Source organism: Acyrthosiphon pisum, chromosome A3, assembly GCF_005508785.2.
Source record: "Acyrthosiphon pisum isolate AL4f chromosome A3, pea_aphid_22Mar2018_4r6ur, whole genome shotgun sequence".
NCBI classification, from domain to species: Eukaryota; Metazoa; Arthropoda; class Insecta; order Hemiptera; family Aphididae; genus Acyrthosiphon; species Acyrthosiphon pisum.
In genome coordinates, this window is record NC_042496.1 from 33,431,065 (window position 1) to 33,432,637 (window position 1,573).

Genomic DNA, 1,573 nt, shown 5'->3' on the forward strand with positions numbered 1-1,573 from the left:
AAAAAATATTTTAAAAAAAATGTACACTTTCTGAAATAATGAGTGTTCTGTGATAAAAGAATCACCCGGTATACATAATATTAATCATATTATAGTTAGAAACAAACCTTCAGATATTAGTTGTTGAATACGCCCATGAGTAAGGATTTCTGCCCATTGATTTATTGAATTTACAGCATTTACTGGTTTACTAAAATCAACCACCTCTAAACTTGAGTTATACCACCTAGATATAGTTTCTATGAAATCAGGTTTTGGTTGAACTGATACATCCATAAACAATTTAGTGCCAATATCCAATTCATAATCATCTTTACCATGACTCTGAGTAAAACATTAAAATTTTAAACAAATCAATTATACAACTCAATAAAAATTAAAAAGTAAAGACGTATGTAAGTTGTAAAGCAGTAAAGAAAATGTTACAAATAAATAACTAAACAATTGTTGTTATTCTTCGTTCAGTATCTAAATTCTTTCAAGTTTTAAAATTAAATAAAAATAAAATATAAGCTATTTGACCTAGCAAAATATTTTTATCGATATTTATGGGAAAAATAAATTGAAAATTGAAAATACCTATAAATAGCTCATAAAGAGTAAAACTATTTTTAAATTATACCATGTATAGAAAATGGTAATACAAATATTTGTTGAAAATTTAAAGTTTAAAATTTAACAAAATAAGATAATCGTTCTATGAGAAATAATTTTTTATTTACAAATGAATATCCAATATCATAAAACAATTAACTTTGATCACTCATACTTTTTTTATTAGTCAAAAGTTGGAAAACTTAAGAGTAGTTTTGTATTAAATTTTCAAATATTAGATATAAAAAAAGGCGGGTAAGTCGTGGATGTCGCTCTGCTGTACAGTAGGTTACAAGTGGGTTACTGTAATGGATGGAATTAAATTTGAATCCAATGATATTATATCATTGTATACGAAAAACGATTCTGAACGGAGATGATTTGTCAGTCTAGGATATATTATTTTTAAAGAAAAACTTATGGAGAACCTTGTACCAAATTTTAAAAACTTAGTTATAAAAGAAAAAATTTTTACGATTTTTCAACCACTAAATTACTTGCAAATTTTCGCAATTTTGACATATTTCGTATAAATTTGAACTTTAAATGCTTATAAATAAAAATTGTGACAATGTATTCCTTTTATTTTGCAACTGCTATTGTAAAAATATGTTAGGAGCCTTGTATTAAATTTCCAAATCTTAGAATTAAAAAGAAAAACTTTTATGAATTTCTGTCTAAGATAATTTGAACATTGCCGTAATTTTTACGTATTTAGTCAAAATTTGAACTTTAAATGCTTATAAAAAAAAAATCGTGACTATATATTTCTTTTATTTTTCAATTGCTATTGTAAAAATATATTATGAGCCTTGTATTAAATTTTGAAATCTTAGATATAAAAGGAAAATTTTTTATGAATTTCTAGCATAAAATAATTTACGAATTTTCGTGATTTTTACATAATATGTTGTCAAAATTTGAACTTTAAATGCTTATAAATAAAAATTGTGACAATGTATTCCTTTTATTTTGCAAC

The 1,573-nt window shown here is 23.6% G+C and overlaps 1 protein-coding gene across 1 annotated transcript in view; it reads right to left on the reverse strand.

Moving 5' to 3' along the window:
- Positions 1-1,573, reverse strand: part of LOC100158742 — a 21,722-nt gene that overhangs the window by 7,791 nt on the left and 12,358 nt on the right. The window contains exon 4 of the mRNA XM_001952185.4: positions 108-324. Coding sequence (XP_001952220.2) covers positions 108-324 — 217 coding nt within the window. The remainder of the gene's footprint in view (positions 1-107; positions 325-1,573) is intronic.